We start from the raw sequence: 17,037 nt of genomic DNA, 5'->3' as shown, positions 1-17,037 counted from the left end.
CGAAAAAGAGCTGTGTGCAGCTCAGTGGGCCTTACCTGGTCAAATAAAAAAGTGTTCATCGTTGATAGTTTGCATCGGGCAGCCGCGTTCGCTCACCTTGCCGAGGACGTCCAGGCAGGGGTGGATGTTGAGCTCAGGGCTGTCCAGCTTGACCACGCCGACCCAGCCATAGTCCAGCAGCTCCTCGTCCTCGGTGCTCACGCACAGCGACAGCGGGTGAACCTGCACGGCGCGGGGGGCAGCACAGCACCTCCGATTAGCACGGTTGGCTACGTACGGTGCGAAAGAAGTTCAACATGCATACAGCGTCACATTCCGCCGTGCAGGGATGCGCCGCGCGATACCCAACGTTTCACGCCCCGTGCCGAACCTATCGCCGCGCATCAAGAACCGGCAGCAGCCTGGCAATGCCGCCGGCACCAGCCTGGCAATGCCGCCAGCATCAGCCTGGCAATGCCGCCAGCATCAGCCTGGCAATGCCACCAGCATCAGCCTGGCAATGCCGAGTAATCCAGGGGAAAAGGGTGCTTGCTCGAATCAGATCCTGAAGAAGCTCCGTGCACGTGGAGCAAATACCCGTTGGAGACGTTCATGAAATCACTCGCGCGGTCAATTATTCACTTACAACTGCACACTCATTCATTCACCCGCCAGCGCTCATTCTCATCAGTACTGCCGTGCTGCTCTCTCGTCTGTTTCACTCCGTTGTTCATTCACCCACGAACACCCCGCCGTTCTGGTTATCCAGGCACTTCTTCGCTGAGCAAATGCCGCTTTCATTCACTCCCAATCACTCGCCCTTCTCTCATGCGCTCTTCCAGTCTCCACTGAAAGGGGCGAGGGGTGGTGAAATGTGGCTTTCGGACAAATAAAAAAAAGTTTTTTTTAATACATGAAAATAACAATCCTGCAGTAATATAGCGGCACGTAAACACGCCCGAGGTGTACTTCGGTGGTTATTTCTGCCGCCTGTTTTTATTTTGAAGAGGCCTCATCGTCATTCGCGATCGTGAACGCGTGGAGCGAGCGAGCGAGAGGGGCGCAGCGCTGGTTGCTGTCCACGCCACAGAGTCGTGTGCGACTTCCCCCCCTCGCCCGTCACGATCGCGAGCCCTGCTCTTCCGACCACAGCGGTCACACAAACCCCCACTGTAACCATCACTCTGACACTGATTCTAGATTTGAAGCTTTCGTGACTGCAAGGAATCATCTTCTTAGGTTTTTGACTTTACCGAAAAAACCTAAGAAGATGACTCTGACACTGTTCATAGACGAGACGATTCGTCAATGAAGTTGATTGATTAAAAATAGATTCACCACAAAAAATGTTATAGTCAATCAACTCGATTCCCTTTACACACGGTGGTTTGGCCCCCCACATCCCGCCTCCCGAAGGCAGGAAACCCCCCAACAAGCCACACCCAGCGCGATGACAAAGATGATGTCACCAAGCCCCACCCTCCCATCTAGCGGCACACGTGGACTTTATTTCACAACAATTTTCACGTTTTCCGACGAGTCGAGCAGTCGAACCGATAATCACCAGGAGTCATCGATTACTTTGGACAGTGGGATGACAGCTCAGCTCGAATAACAATGACACACGGCATAACCCTATTCGTAACGCAACGATCAACGCGGACCACAATCCCAACAATAACCCTCTCACCAATGTAACTCTACTCGTGACCATTGCACCCACTGTCTTACCGGGATGGGGCCGTTGAGAAGAACTGCCACACGGCTATGCACACGCACGGCCCCTTTGTCAATCCACTGCTGGATAAGGGCCTCCCCACGCCCTCTGGGTCCTGGTGGTTATTTGGCCATACTTCCCAATCCCGGCCATTGCGGGTCGGTGAAAGCAGGCAGCATAGATGTACATTTCGCTGCCCGACCTCAGCCTGTAATAAGCGAACGCGTGTGGTGGCCCATCCAAGTGTCATCCGGGCTCAGACCTGCTTAGCTTCCGAGATGCGACAGAACGGGGCCTGTTCCGCGGGATTTGGTCGCAGGCCACAGGAGCGATGCCTTGGTGTTAATACGCACGGCAAGGAGCCATACACTTTGGCACAAAGTGTACGGTGTCTGCTGAACCGCCACGCAGCAAGGCTCGGGGCCATACTAAACTATCAAACTATTTTTTTTATTTTACCAGTTAAGGCCCACTGAGCTATGCAGCTCTTTTTCAGAAGCGACCTGGCCACAAAAATTATAGCCTGACGAAGTGGCTTATCGCGTGGAAATGCATTGCAGCCAAATACTCTAAACGCATTTTGATTCTAAATCTGGGAGTAGAAAACCGGAGGACCCGGACAAAAAAACTCCACGCGACCACGGGGAGAACATGAAAACTCCAAATATACAGGCGTCAGGGTCGGGATCGAACCCACAACCTCCTATATACCAGGCGAGGGAGTTTACATCTCGTTACTGCAGCGCCCGCTCTCGGCACCGCGACGCCCGCAGTGGCAGGCGAATCGATCCGGTGACGATCTCCGAAAGAGACTTCGCCGAGAGCTGTCGCCTGAAACTAGCACGTGGTCGAGAACCGAGGCAGAATGCGACCGCGCAACGCTTGGCACGTTCAAAAGATCAGCCCGAGCCCCACAGGCACGCCGAGTGCAGATATCTGGACGACAGACACCACCGCTACAGCCGGTGTAAAACCGACACGGTGGAACCCGTGACACGCCAACCGCAGGCCCCTCTCGTAACAGATTCAATCCACGAGCATTGAGAACATTCAGGCCCGATCCTTGCACACGTGTGCATGTGCAGCCCTTTTCAATGCAGAAAACTAAACAATTTTTTTTTTATTTTACCAGGTAAGGCCTACTGAGGTATATGCAGCTCTTCTTTGGAAGCTACCTGGGCACAAATTATAGCTAAAAGCAGTGGCTTATCATCAATTAGCACAGTTGGCTACGGCCGGCCAACATACGATGGTCAGTGTGGGTGTTTGTTGTTGTGGAGGGGTGCCAGCACTGGTTCAGATATCAGCTACCACTCATGTAAGCTGCTGCTGGGTATCGAACCCGGGTCGCCGGGTTCACAGCAGCGTGCGAATCACTGTGCCCCGCCGCATCCGGTCTCTCGCCAACAACCCGCGGCGCCGACCGGCGTGGTGAAGTACAGTCAAATAACCCCCATGCCCAACCAGCACAATGCGGGGAGGGGCCCTCTTTCACCGTGCAGGACCTCGTTGCCGGGGCCCACAGGCGGGGCCACATCGTCGTCACGAGCCGTGGTCTATCCACTGCTGGCTAAAACATCACGAGCCCGACGCTGAGTAGCAACACGGCCGCCGTGGTGGTGGCAGCAGCAGGCGAGAAGACGACGCTGCAACGGATCGATCAAGGGCTCAAATCATCATCATCATCACGACGATCGCTCAAATCATCCTCGTCATCATTACCATTCCGCACAATGATCGGTGGATGGTGAAGCAGCAGTGTGCAAAGGTTTAACCCGGCTACCCCTACACAGGAACCACTGTGGTCTCTGTGCGAGAGGGGAGAGAGAGGGAGGGAGAGAGAGGTTGAGAAAAAAAATGTTATAAAAACCCATCAAGGAGGAATTTAAAACAAGCAAACAAGCTCGGCTGCTCTGCTTAAGCCTCCCCCACCCCGCCCCTCCCTCGAAGCTGTTGGCAGAGCGGCTGTCTTCAAAGAGCGCGCTATCCAAACTCCCACTGAGCCCAGTACAGAGAGTGGGGGGGGGTGCTCGTGTTTGTACGGGCGTGCGTGTGTGTGAGAGTGGGGGCGAGAGTGTGTGTGTGCGCTTCGCTAACAGCACTTGCCCCAACAGTCTGTTAAGGCTACACGAGGGATCTTTGTCTCTTGTGCTCTTTGTGTGAATGGGGAGCGGTAGCGCAGCGTTACGAACCCGGCCGAGATCAGTGACGATTATCTGAACCGGTCCTGGGCCACCCCGAGATCGACTCGGCCTCAAATGAGTACCTGGTGCGGTGTGTCAACATCGTCACTGGGGAGCAAAGGCGACCGGGCGTGGTGTTAGCCACCCACCCCCTCGTGTGCAGTGCCGGCCTTACAGCAGAAACTGATCCTGATGGCGGGACGCGGGGCACCAAATAATACTAAATGGGCCGAGGCAATTAAATACTTTATTTCTGGGACACTATTTTTACCAGGAGTGTAACTTAACTCCGCGACTGGGGTAGCAATCAATCCGACATCGGTGCCACACTCCGCGATGTCGAAACGCAGCGAGAACGATTGCCCCGAAACCCCGAATGCTCGCGGTACGCACCGTGGTGGTGGTGGTGGTGCATCGTGTACAGCTCGTGGTGTCCATTCTAGATTCGAAGTTTTCGTGACTGCAAGGATTCATACTCTTTGGTTTTGTCGGTAAAGTCACGTAGGTAAAAATTTTAAATAAATTAAATCACGACGTTTCGGAAGCAACACAAGCCTCCGTCATCGAGATGAGTCGACTGCCGCATCACCGACCATCGACAGACGAAACGTGACTGCATCACGGACATTGTGCGAGAGCCAGGGCGCTATGGTACCCCAGGGCACTATGGCATCTCCGGGGTAACGCCACAAGGTGCACTTGCCCCAATAGGCTGTTCAGGATATACGGGGGATCTTTGCCTTTGTGTGTGAGAGAGAGAGAGCGGTGGGACAGTGGTTAGGGCACACGGCGCTACGAATCCGGCGACCTTGATTCGAGCGATGTCTGAAACCAGTTCTGAGCCTCCGCTACTTCACCAACCCACCCAGACTGGTGAAGTATGATCAAACGACCCCATCACTAACACGGTGAGCGAGAGGTCCTCTGTCACACCCCCCCCCCTACCCCACAACTCTTCCCACCCCCCATGCTACTACTACCAACTCCTGCGAGTGCTGTACCAGGCACAGTGCGCGTGTGTAAACATCAGCACTGGGGAGACAAAGGCGGAAGTGGTTCTGGCCACCCCGCCCCCCGCTGCGCCTGTGGCAGCCTTAATAGGCGCTCGCAAACACAGCACCGTGTCGTCGTGAGAGAGAGAGAAGGAGTAGCTGGGACCTCGTGGCTGCCGGCCACTGACCGACTCTTGACGCCACTCACCCAGGTTCGAACCCAATCTGAGCCAACAACACCGTGGGAGATCGGCATTGGGGCACCACGGTGGTTGTTCTGAGATGTTAACTCCCTCGCCTGGTACGCAGGAGGTCGTCGGTTCGATCCCGACCCGTCATGACGCCCACTGCTGCTGGATATTTGGAGTTGGCGGTGTCTCTCTCCCCGTGGTCGCAGGGATTTTTCTCCGGGTCCTCCGGTTTCCCCCCACTCCACATTTGTAAACACGGACTGAAGAGTATTTGAATGCTATAATTGTCGACATGATGAGCCATTTTTGTCGACCTATCATTCGTGGCCAGGTCGCTACGTAGCTCATTGGGCCTTACCTGGCGAAACTAAATTGTTTAAAAGTCAGTCATGACACGCGTGCGTCTCCCCCCAACCCCTTGTCGGCGGAGAATAGGACGAATAAGAACAACCACCCACACGCATGGACTCCGAGTAACGCTTTCCATCGCGCGTGTGTCCTCGTCGAGGAGGAGGAGTAATTAATCTAGATTAGAACTTTTCGTGACTGCAGGGATCCATACAAGAGTGAGGAGTAATTAATGGAGCGATAATGACGGCCACGGTCACGGCCAGACACGCGGGGAAGGGGCGGCGTCTCTGTAGGCCACGATGAGACCACGGCCTCGCCTGGCGGCTCTGCCCGGGAGGGCGCGCCTCGGGCGGGGACACCAAGCAGGGTGCTCTCCCGAGCCCAGGGTTGTGTATCCCAAGTTTGGGGAAACACGTTGATAAATCCATGGGAGGTTTTTTTTTTGGGTTAGATCGTGTAAATGTGTCGTTAAGCCCGCCACCACCCGACACAGCCAATTACGGTAGTAAGGTTTGTCACGCAAAATAAAACGTGCCAATTCGTGACTAGTTCATCATAGCGGTGTGTTGGAGAGTAAACGCACAACATTTACAATTAGAGTACATTTATAAGTACGCAATCCAACCCCAAAAAAATCGTTATTATGGATTATATTGGTCGCGAAAGCCTACTGCTACTACTGTGTGTTAAACCCGTTGATCAATGTTACCGGACATCAAAAAGGCAAGTCCTTCATAGCAACACGACTTCAATCACTGGAGTCGTCCTCATATCAGATTGTCTTAACGAGAGTTATCCTACCCCGATACAGACGGGCAAGAGTGGACGTACGGGGCTGATGTTTTGAACGCTTTCAACGCGAGTTGGGCAGACCCGCGTTGAGCGATTGGTTCGCAATCGGCAGCGAGCGATGGAGGCTGCGGCGTTGTCACACAAAAGTAACAGGTGCTCGCCAACAGCGCTTGTGTTCCAACAGGCTCCCCCTCTCCTTAGTGTTAAACGGGGATCTCCCGTATTTGCTCACGGTCTCTGTGTTGTTCTGGCCTTTCTAACTTTCCCTCTACCCTCGCTTCTCGCATACTCCAGACACATTGCACTTGTTCGCAGACACGAAAACCGGGTTGTAAAATACGAATTACAGCCACAAACTACTGTGGACGTAACTCTTATCTGCAACTCTGTTGCCTTTCATTAAATCACAATCAACCACGGTCAATCCCACTGCTGGATGAAGGCCTTCGCGAGCTGCCACCGATTATGTAACCACTTAGGACCTGCGATATCCACTCCTCTGATATCCGCCACGCACTGGTGAACCGTGAAAAGCCACTGCACTTTTCGTCGGCAATTGAAGTCGTGCGGAAGAACGAACCCAACCTATCATCCGCGCTTTCCGCAAACGGCCGTGGTTCCTCTCGGACGCCAAATCCACGGCTGGAATCGCGATTATTCACGACTAGAAAGTTGGTCTCCCTCAATCACTACATCCTAAAGTCCACATTCTGGCACACAAAGAAGAATCAGAATCTTGTATTATCCTGGAAAAGAGGAGTGACTTGTGGAAAACTCACCCTGTTAAGCGTTTTTTATTTCAGAACCATCAGGTGTGGATCAGGGACCCACTGTGTCGAGACAGAATACAGAACCAAGGTCCAGCATGGAAAAGTAGGCCAAATACTCCCAAGACGGCCTCTCTTGAGTTGGAGGTCCTTCCACCAGCAGTGGCTTGAACCACAACCTTTGAGGGATGCGCCTTTAGAGTCGCTTTCAATATTTTTTTGGTGGATGAAAGGATTTATTTTCGTGACTAAACAGCAAAATCTGCCATGAATGTCCTCCAGGTCACCGTGGATGAGAGGGGGTCCAACTCGTTTGTTCATTACAGTACTGTACAATGTTATGTCAAACTAAATATCTGACTGAAATTGAGCACTAATTAGTTTTGATTTACTTCAGTCTTATGCAAATGTTGTGCAACATCCTGTGTTGAACACTGCAAAATTGATCCAACTGTTTTACAACACAAAGTGTGTATATTATTGAGTCACATTCATCAATGTGGGGGAATTCCTGCGTCATTCGTAATGCAGCGCTGTGTAGACGAGGAAAGCTCGGAACTGCTGCAAAACTGTGAACGTTTCTGATAATTTAAAGATGTGGGAAATTCTTAGCGTCATCAGGAAGTGGCTCTTTACTCCGTCATAATAATAGCATCCAATTAAGAGGACTAATTCAGGCACAGATCATTCGTCCACGTTCGCAGACAGGGGAGAAACGACCAGAAAGCTTCACGGCGTCGATACCGAGACTGACGGAACTGTTTTTATATCCACGCTGGCACGGTGGTGGTGGGTGCACTCGAGTTTTTTGTACGTGTCAAAGAATCGACCAGTTCCATACATAAGCCACATCTGTGCGTGTCAAAGCATCGACCAGTTCCAAACATAGGCCACATCTTCCAAAGCGATACAATAAATTGCCTTCGACGTGACACGATTCGTTGTTGGGGTGCTTTTTTTAAATCGTGCTGCAAGGTCGCCCCTCACGTTCAGCTGCCCCCCCCCTCTCTCCCTCCCGACGGCTCAAGTTCACAGAGCTGACCCCGGCGCAGGCAGGGGCCCAGAGGTCAAAAGATGATGCACGTTTAGGCCACGAAAACTAAAACAACATGAGGGTATCTTAAGGAAAAAAATGACGTTTAAAAAAAATGCTTGAAAGAGGAGGCCGATATGCCATCTAAACGGGGCTCCCGAGAGCTCACTCTAGTGGAGGCCCTTCCACCAGCAATGGTATGATCAAGCAGTTGCAGGGGCTGCACCTTGATCTGTAAGAGGTCAAAACAAATCAAAGGTGCAGTACAGTACGTGTAAAAATAACTGTGGAGGGTACACGACCAGGGACGGAGCGATCCCACTGCACGATGACCCCGGCGCGGACACCTCCACCTGGAGAAACACGCCGCCATTCTGCCCTTTGACCTTGCATTGTGGTGCAAATCCTGTTAAGGCCGTGTGACCTCAGCAGACAATCAAGAGCTGCTGCTGCATGTGCAACGGCAAATTAAAAGATAGTTTTGAAAACGAAATTCTGGAGGACACTTTGGCCTACTCTTCTCTGCCACATGCTAGAACTGCCGATCGACCAGCTATGGGTGCACACATTTACACGGCTGGGTGGGATGGAGGCAGAGGGGTTTATGAGACTTGGCCACTTTTTTTTCGAGTGTTGCACCGGGAGATTGAATCCAACCGGCGGCCACTGGTTTGCGAATCGAGCGTGCTCACCAATATACCACAGCGGGATTCCCAACACAAACACAATACTGTACACCACGTTTTAAGTAACGATGTTGCACAAGGCATGCGCACCATTTGAATCCAGCACCGATGAGGATCGCTGAGATTCCGGCCATTGTGCCGATGATAATGACGACGATGTACGCACTGAGGTGGAGCGAGTAATAGACAAAACAGCCGGCAGGAGTATGGGAAGGCCGTCTGCCGGGGAGCGAGCATTGGGCACTCTGGTATGTGTGGCTTTCCATGTGCAGCAGTCCACTCCAGTGTGTTTGTTTACCCAGCAAAAGCATCACCGAGGGCCCCGCGTCTGATGTTTGGCCAATTCCTCTTTGTGAGCGTTTTTTTTTCGCAAAAAGAATTGGCCGAAATATCCCAAGCGAGAGGCCCCCACCCCCAAACAGGACTTTTTAAAGACCCATTGAGGCTTTCCTGAGTAACGATTTCAAATTAAGAATTTATAATTATTTCTCCGTCTCTCTCGCTCCCTCGCTTCCTCGGGAACAAAAAATTGGAATGACCCAAGATTCCTGTTTACAGTGAGCTGCCTCGTAATCACCGCGACAGGAAAGGAGATAAAGAGCCCAGCAGAGTTCAAAAACGCTGCCTCCCCTCACCCAGCCACCACCGCCACCCAAACCTCCCTCCCGCGCATCCTTTTCCCTGCCCCCCCCTCCCTCTTTGTCTCTCCCCCTACCTCCCTCGCCTCTGCCCATCACCCCGTCAGCTATAAAATGTCCCAGTCCTCACACGTACAATAATTTTATCACTCACGGGCGCCGCCGCCGCGCTCTGGATTCTTGTCACGTCTCCTCGCTGTGGATTCTCATTTTATCATTATCACGATTATACAAAAACATCGTCTCTTTCCTCTAACGTTCCCATAGCAGCCGATGCTGCAGATCCTTCCACGCGATACCGCATCCTTCGCAAAGCGCCCTCTCTTTTGCGAACGTGTTTATTTTTGGGAATGTTTTTGTGATTAAGAATTTTATTCTCCTGCGCCACGTCTCAATTAAAATGGCGTTCGTGGGGGGGGGGGGTTAAAATGTCACGCAACTCGGATTTTTTTTTACAGTTGGTAAGAGCCGAGAATGTGCACCTCATCACCATCATCGGCATCATCAAACATTCCCACACCCCCACCGACACATGACGACAGGGAGCCTCCGAGCAACCACACCTCCCCGCCAACCCCACACACAGCACACCACACCCCTCGCCGTGTTCTTCAATAAGCGACGCATACTCGGCCTGTTCTCTTGCAACAGCCCGAGGGCGCTGCAAGCGAGCGGGGGCTCCACCGCCACTGGCGAGCCGCGAGTTGCGGATTCCCGCATCCTGAGCCACGTCCACTTTCCAGACGCGATGGGTGGACTGGCTCGCTCGCTCGCACGCCACTCGCTCCATTGTTTCGCCTGCCGCGACGGGAGATGGGCCACGGTGCGCTGCCAGTCAGCACACCGTGGTCGCAGCTCCCCTGTCAAATGAAAATCCCTCCTGCAATCTGCCGTGCAACCCGCCGAGGAAGGACAGCGGGGATAAACAGCGCTGATGATCGCCAACAGCCGAGAAACTGGATTACGAGTTGCGTAAGCTGGGTGGTGGTGGTGGGAGTGAGGGGGCGGAGGGCGGCGACGGCGTGGTATCCACAATTCCCGCAGCAGCGAGGGGGCCTGCAGAATGCTTCCCGTAATCGCCACGGCAGGAGGGGCCTCTCTTTCGCTGGCTTTGCCACCCACACGCCCGCACACACAATAATGGGCGGCTGCTGCAGCAGCTCTTTCTCGCCGCCACCGCTCCGCGCGTAACGCAGGCCCCGTGCTATGTAGAGCAGATCCTAATTGTGGTTGCGACCGCCTCTCTACCCCCAGCCGCATTACTCCAAACTACCCCGACCACCACCGCCGACACCACCGCCCCCTTCTCTCCCCCGCGCCCACCCATCAAACAACCACCTCCACCCTCCACAATAACCGCACCACCACGCACCACGAAACACCCCCCCCCCGTGTCCGCCAACTCCCCCACCCACCCCACCCACCCCAACCTCCTGTCCCCCCACTCTTGTCCGTTTGGAATTCCAACTGATCTTATCACTCGGCAAGAATCCTAATTACAGAAGGGGGCAGAACATGGAGGAAAGGGAGAGAGGAGGTAGGAAGGGGAGAAACAAGGGGGGGGGGGGGTGTAGGGAGGCGAAGTGGGGAAGGGGGAAGGTGAAGGGGGGGGTGAGGAGGGCCGGTGGAAGCCGGGAGAATGGGGAGCCCTCCGCTGGGTGGGGTGGGGGGAGTGGACGGGGTGGAAAGGGTGGAGCGGGTGGGTTATTGCCAAATTCCAGAATTTGTTACCCTCCGTGCCCAGGGATGCCCCCCTCACTCTCAAACAACAGAGGCCTGCTCGGGGTGCCGTCTGCCCGATGTCTGCTTCAGTAAGAACTCGGCTCACGTTCGTCTAAAGCAGGGCCCGAGAGAGGCAGCAGGGCATCGCTACGCGACGTTTCGGGCAATGCCGCGTCACGGTTTGGCACGGAGCGCGTGCTCGCGACGACGAGGAGGAGGAGGCGGCGCTGCTGCTGCCACTTGCACAGGTTTCTGCGGTTGAGCTGCTTCGCTACAGCACGATGTCCGTCGTTTCGCCAAATGCCCTGGGAGAATTCGGTTCCTGAAGAGGCTCCCAGCACACGGAGCAAAATGTCTGACATCATACTGAACAAAGACAAAGATCCCCCGTATAGCATTAACAATGTTGGGGAAAGTGCTGTTCGCGAGAAGCACCTATGAAGGCCGGAACGGCACGCGAGGGGGTGGGTGGCCAGCACTATGCCCAGCCGCCTTTGTCTCCCCAGTGGCCATGTTTACACATCACAGCATGTACTCATTTGAGGCAGAGTCGACCAAGACCGGTTCAGATAATCGTCATGAGTGGAAATCGAACTCAGGCCACCGGTTTCATAGCACAGTTGTGCCAACCGCTATACTACCGCTCCTCATTCATGCTGAACGTCACACGGTCCAACCTGCAAACACGTCAGAGAGCTGATCTTGACGTTTTGGACATCCGTTTCTCACCCATTGATCTACCTCGCTCAACATTTTGCAGCCCGTTTTGGCAATGGAAAATAATCCACTTCTGGATTAAAGGCTTCCGATAGCCTTTTGGTCATAGTGGGGGTTGTTTGGCAATACTTCACCGTGCTGGATGGTGAATGGGGAAGCCCAAGACCCGTTCAGATATCACTCACTAATTAGCCTTAGCCGTGACCGGGAAGTGAACTCAGGCCATCAAGTTCCTGTGGTGGTGCACTAACCACTGCTCCCTCTATTATGTTTTAATGGTGATGATGATGACGACGTCTCTGCACGTGCCCATGACAAAGGAGCGACCCGGTGCAGATTCCTGGCCTTGTGAATCGTCGTCGACTGACGCGCGACTCGTTCCAGGGCCGTTCCCGCTTCACCAACCCGCAATCACCAACCCGCAATCACCGACGTGGTGAAGTGGAGCCAAACAAATCTCCACAGCCGACATGCGCTGCTGATCAGTCATTCTAAATCACGCAGATCGAATCAGCGCGGTTCTTGTTTTCGGGCCTTGTGAGGAAACAAGGCGTCATCGAGTGCTCAGACTCCGTGTGCATGAAGGCAAAGCTCTCTCCGATTCGCGCGCACTTATGGGGGCGCAGCGGCGGCGCAAGCGGTTGGCGCCCCGCGCTCGGGACGCAGAGTTCGAATCCACGCCACCGCTAACGTCGGTAAGCAGCGAACGACATCTGAACCCGCCCCCACCTGAGCCTTCCTCCGTCACCGACGCGCACCGAGCGGCGGGGGTCAGATCGCCTTCCGCGAGCGGATTGCGATCGGCGGTGGCGTGGGGTGGCGTGGGGAGGCGTCCATCCAGCAGTCGAGTGACCACGGCGCTTCGCCTGCGAAAGAGAGCGGCCCAGGGCGGCGCCCGCCTGCCCGCGCCCGCCCGCGCTCGCGTAAAGGTTGTGTTTGCGCATTTCGCAGAGTCGGTGCTGCGCGTGTGCTTGCCGCGCTGTTATGTTTCACTGTACACACACACTCGCCTCCCTCCCTGAGCCATGAACCCCCTTGTGAAAGCTGGCCCGTGCGTGACCCCACCGCACACACACACACTTGCACACACACACACGAATACTTCTGACAATCCCGGCAGCTCCCCACGGCCACCCTCCACCTCCACATCGCTCTCTCTCTCTCTGTAAGGAGAACCGCTCAGCCGAGTGGTTGGTGCAGAAGGAGGGAGCGAACGCTGCCGGGAAGGTGGCAACACCGCGTGGCCCTCTTAACAACAATAATACTCATCAAGAGAATATCGCGTACAATCACAGCCAGCCCTGTGGAAATCCACTGCTGGATGAAGGTCTTCCCAAGCCATATGGGGGATACTGACCATACTTCACCACGCTGGTCAGCGCGTATTTGTGAAGGCGGGGGAGCCTAGATGGGCGAACACGTAACTTTTATAATAATTGACATGTATAAGACGCAATTCATCCAGGGGTCTGCGCCATGCAAGAAGTTAGGAGATATAAATACTATTAAGTACAGTACAACTATGGGATTGTATGCACCACCCTCTGATGCCCGCCACGTTACCAGGCAGCCTACTGTGCATGGAGTTCACACATCGAAGCACGAGCCAGGCTCAGCCCCTGCTTAGCTTGGCTTCGGAGATCCGTCGAGAGAATGTTGCACGCATCGCCAAGTGTTGACGCGCAGGTGCTTGTATCGGTGTCTGTGGTCAATGAAACGACGCGCCATCAATACCCCCCCCTCCCCCCAGCTCGTATCGGCTAAAGTGAGGGATTGATGTCACGGGTGAACATCCGAACTCTGTCTCCCCCTCCACCTATCTCTCGTTTACCAAGATATCCCGTTCCTGCTACCTGCATGGGACACCGGAGCGCACGGCGGTTCTTCTCAACTCCAGCTTAGACGCTGCTCGAGCAGAACCTGACCCCCCCCCCCCGCCACGCCACCGGGCAAGGATCGGTTCCAGAGGTGCTCCGGGAACCAAACGCAGTTCCATGTTGACATTTCATTTGTTCCCGAAAAAAGTTGTCGGGTGTGTGGAGCAAAACGTCGGACATCTCGTCGACAACGTCGCACCCTCTTCTCCCCACCGCCGCTGCGTACACGACCGCCGTGAACCGGGGGACAGCGGCGGCACCATCCGGGCTCCGTGAACCACGAGGGTCCATGGCCTCCCTCCCTTGCTCGCACCCCTCCCCCCTTCCACCCCACCTTTCCCTCCGCCCCCCTCCATCCACCCCCTGCCACCCATCCCCCTCTTCCCCCCATTCCGTGACCCGCTGGACAGTTCCACGATTTCTTACGTTACACTTCAGACTCTTAAATGTGTTACACTTCACTGCTATTTACCACGTAGGCTTTTGTGACCAATATTATCCATAGTAAAAGTTTTTTTTTGGGTTAAATCGCGTAAATATAAATGCGTCGTTAAACCCGCCACCACCCAACACAGCCAATTAGTAAGGTTTGTCACGTAAACAAAATACGCCAATTCGTTACTAGTTCAGCACACCGGTGTGTTGGAGAGTAAACCCACAACATTTACAATTCGAGGACGTTTTTCCGGTGATTACAACTTGCATTATCAGTCGACAGCCAGAATTGTAGATAATTCCCCCTGTTTATATCTTCAATAGAGGGGGTAAAGGTGATGTCATCGCTGTAGGCCTGTCAGGTGCGACGACAATGGATCATGTTCATCTGAGAATATGCCGTACCTATTACCAGCTGGGTTATTCATTGCTGCGTTACATGCAGTGTAACACAAGTGTGTGTAGTATTCAGCCATGACTCCACAGTAAGGCAAGAGAGAGGCACACCTGTAGCCGTGCTGCTGTTACGACGGCGCGGCACAGACTCGGAAGGCCCACAACTCGGCCTCCTGGGACGTTTCCGAGCCTTCGGACAATCTCGGACCGACCAACATCCTCGTCCACGCAGCGAGGGTGAAGGTGCACGCAGCTTCTCCTCTTTTTCAACCCAATCGACCCCCCTTCCATGAACAAACCGTCCTTCAGATTCTGTAGATCATCGCCGTCAACGTTACCACCCACGCGTGTCACGGGGACGATTTCGGCAACGTTGAGGTTGCCCCCTCATTTGCGCAACTGGCCAACACTGTGAATGGGAAGCTGTGGCTGGGCAGGGCACTCCTTCAATGGCTCTCCCACGCGCTTGCCGGACGGAGCACGTCTTTATAACTGGACACATTGTGGCCTGAAGAAGGTCCCGGCACGTTGAGTAGAACGTCGGACATCGCGACGAACCACACGCGGCGCGGCCTGGACACGCCTCGGAAAGCTACGCAGCGCAACCACAAAGACAGACGCAACTGTTGTATAGGATGCGCATTATGCGATAGAAAGAACTACAGTATATATGTGTAAGAGCCCATATGTGCGTTTAAACATTTAAAAGTTGCACAGCCCAACCGACAACAACCTACGCGGTTTTGCACTTAACACATCTTAGCCTCGGGGACATCGTTGGGTACAATTTTGATTTCCTCCCCACAACCACCGCCACCACCACCACCACCACCACATTTTCTTCTTTCAACACCAACACAGCCAGGAAGTTGAGTGGCCGAAATATTCCACAAAAGGGGGGCCTAGCGCCCCCCCCCCCCAGCACCCCCCTCCCCCCACCAATCAGGATGGGTCGAGCCGGGGCAAGCTGGCGTGGGCCTCGTGCGTTTCCGGCTCGGCCCGCTTCCCCGTGGCTGCGGAGACGGCGGCAGCCATTGTCTCGGCTAAGCCACGGCAGGCAGTCGCTGCCCTCGTGCTCACAGGCTCAGTCAGTCCCCTTTTGCTCGCGCTCACCGCCCTAACCTCCGCTTTGTCCCTTGCACCTGCTGCCGCTGCTGCTGCTCGTGTAATCTGTCCCGGGAATTTGCATATCATCTCTGGGCATCTTTAAGAGCAGTGGGTCCCCCCTTTATCATGCAAGGCATTAACTGTTAACACTCTACCAATCATTGACCCATCCCCAAGGATGGAACATTGCTCCCACGGTTTGGGGCAGAGTGCTGGGGTCGACACAAATTCCTTTATTGAATCCCTACAAAGAGACCACGCAGCTAGCTATCTGCCCCCCTGCCATTATCCGCACCGTTCCCTCTTTCTGTCTCTCGGAGTAATCCCAAAGAACACTGACGAGTTGAAGCCATCGCATCGACCATTCAGATCGAGCGGGGGACGGCGGGCAGCGGGCAAGACGGCAGATGGAGGAGCGGCAGCCAAAAGGAGGGAAACGCACCGACAGAGACGTCCACCGTAGAGGCGGAGCGACGAACTCGGCTCGTGCGCGGGAGCTGGAAAGACCGCGAGAGGTGCCGACGGCTGGGTGGGTGGGGGGGGAGACCCTCACCCGGCATGGCAGGAAATAAATCACGGCCGACAATGAGATCGTCCATCTTATCCACTTCGTGACAGAACCGCGTGCATCTCTCGCTTCTCTTCATCGTCGTCGTCCCTCATTGGGAACTGGGCAGAGACCATCAACTCAACTGGCGACACCTGGGGACTCGGGGGCAAATCGCAGGCGGCCGAAACCCAGCGTTGACCTGCGGGCCATGCGGTCACCTCCATCGGCGCCTTCTCGAGTTTCTCGCGTCGTCATCCCTCCCCCCCCCCCCCCCCATCTGGTCGGCCGGCGCTCGCCCCGGGCCCCTTCATCCCCGCCACACCAAGTCCGCGGCTCCGGGAGCGACCCCCGCACCTCCCCGTCTGTCACGGCGGGCTTCCCACCCTCCATCAATCGCTCGCCACGTCCGTACGCGCGAGGAGCGGCCAACGGTGTTGGGTTTGCCAAGGGCGCTGGCCTCGCGTCAGCGAATTGGAAAAGACAAAACGCCACGGAGGCCTCGAGTCGCACGCTGCTGCAGGGCGCAGGGCTCGGCGGACGGCGTCGCCCGCGCGCCCTCTCATTCCAAGGGGACGAAGCGACCGAGGGCGGTGGTGGCACCGGCGACGGGCCCCGACGGCCGTCGCCTCGCTGGTCCGTGTGTCGTGCATGCCGTTGGCTTCGCGTGGAGCTGCGCGAAGGGCGTAGCTGGAGTGTGTGCAGGAGGCGCAACTCCACCACGGGTCACAGTGGGCCCAGGCGCCGGGCTCCAAAGAGAGAAGTTGCTATGAGGGCTCCCCCCAATCAAGAGCACTGGTGCTGGTGACCTCTGCCCCCTAGCCTTTTCCACCCCCCCCCCACCACACCGCTCTTTATGAAGGCCACAACACACACACACAGAGAGAGAGTGATCATGCGGCTATGC

The 17,037-nt window shown here is 55.0% G+C and overlaps 1 protein-coding gene across 3 annotated transcripts in view; it reads right to left on the bottom strand.

Moving 5' to 3' along the window:
• LOC144730861 (uncharacterized) overlaps positions 1-17,037 on the bottom strand; it is a 114,768-nt gene that overhangs the window by 59,410 nt on the left and 38,321 nt on the right. For all 3 annotated transcript variants that reach the window (XM_078611652.1, XM_078611653.1, XM_078611654.1), the window contains exon 2: positions 97-222. In XM_078611652.1, coding sequence (XP_078467778.1) covers positions 97-222 — 126 coding nt within the window. The remainder of the gene's footprint in view (positions 1-96; positions 223-17,037) is intronic.

The sequence above is a fragment of the Lampetra planeri genome, chromosome 37 (assembly GCF_965212315.1).
Source record: "Lampetra planeri chromosome 37, kcLamPlan1.2.h2, whole genome shotgun sequence".
Classification (NCBI taxonomy): Eukaryota; Metazoa; Chordata; class Hyperoartia; order Petromyzontiformes; family Petromyzontidae; genus Lampetra; species Lampetra planeri.
The sequence above is the reverse complement of the archived record's forward strand: the minus strand, read 5'-3'. Positions and strand labels throughout refer to the sequence as shown.